The sequence below is a fragment of the Eimeria mitis genome, genomic scaffold (genome assembly GCF_000499745.2).
Source record: "Eimeria mitis Houghton genomic scaffold, Emh_scaff395, whole genome shotgun sequence".
Classification (NCBI taxonomy): Eukaryota; Apicomplexa; class Conoidasida; order Eucoccidiorida; family Eimeriidae; genus Eimeria; species Eimeria mitis.
Window position 1 is genome coordinate 5,473 of NW_013572285.1, and position 286 is coordinate 5,758.

The window sequence follows — 286 nt, forward strand, 5'->3', positions numbered from 1 at the left end:
AGTGTGCTGCAGCAGAAAGGACCCGCGTTACCCTCCGCCTTCATTCGGTGTATCTGCAGCTGGGAGACGTCTCCCTGGCTCGTCTCCAGCTGCTAGCGGGCAGGCTTCAGCTAGCAGCAGCAGCAGCAGCAGCAGCAGCAGCTGCTGCTGCTGCTGCTGCTGCCGCAGGTACCGGCGCTGCTGCTGCTGCTGCTGCTGCGTCTGGCGCGAAGAAGGTGCTTGTGCCGCAGCAACTGGAGATGGATGTCTCAATCGGCAGCCTCAGCTGTTTGCTGCTGCAGCAGCC

At 63.3% G+C, this 286-nt stretch overlaps 1 protein-coding gene across 1 annotated transcript in view; it reads left to right on the forward strand.

Annotated features, from left to right (window-relative positions):
* Positions 1-286, forward strand: part of EMH_0010780 (uncharacterized protein) — a gene marked incomplete at both ends in the record, with an annotated part of 22,294 nt that overhangs the window by 5,344 nt on the left and 16,664 nt on the right. Inside the window, one exon of the mRNA XM_013499051.1 lies at positions 13-215. Coding sequence (XP_013354505.1) covers positions 13-215 — 203 coding nt within the window. The remainder of the gene's footprint in view (positions 1-12; positions 216-286) is intronic.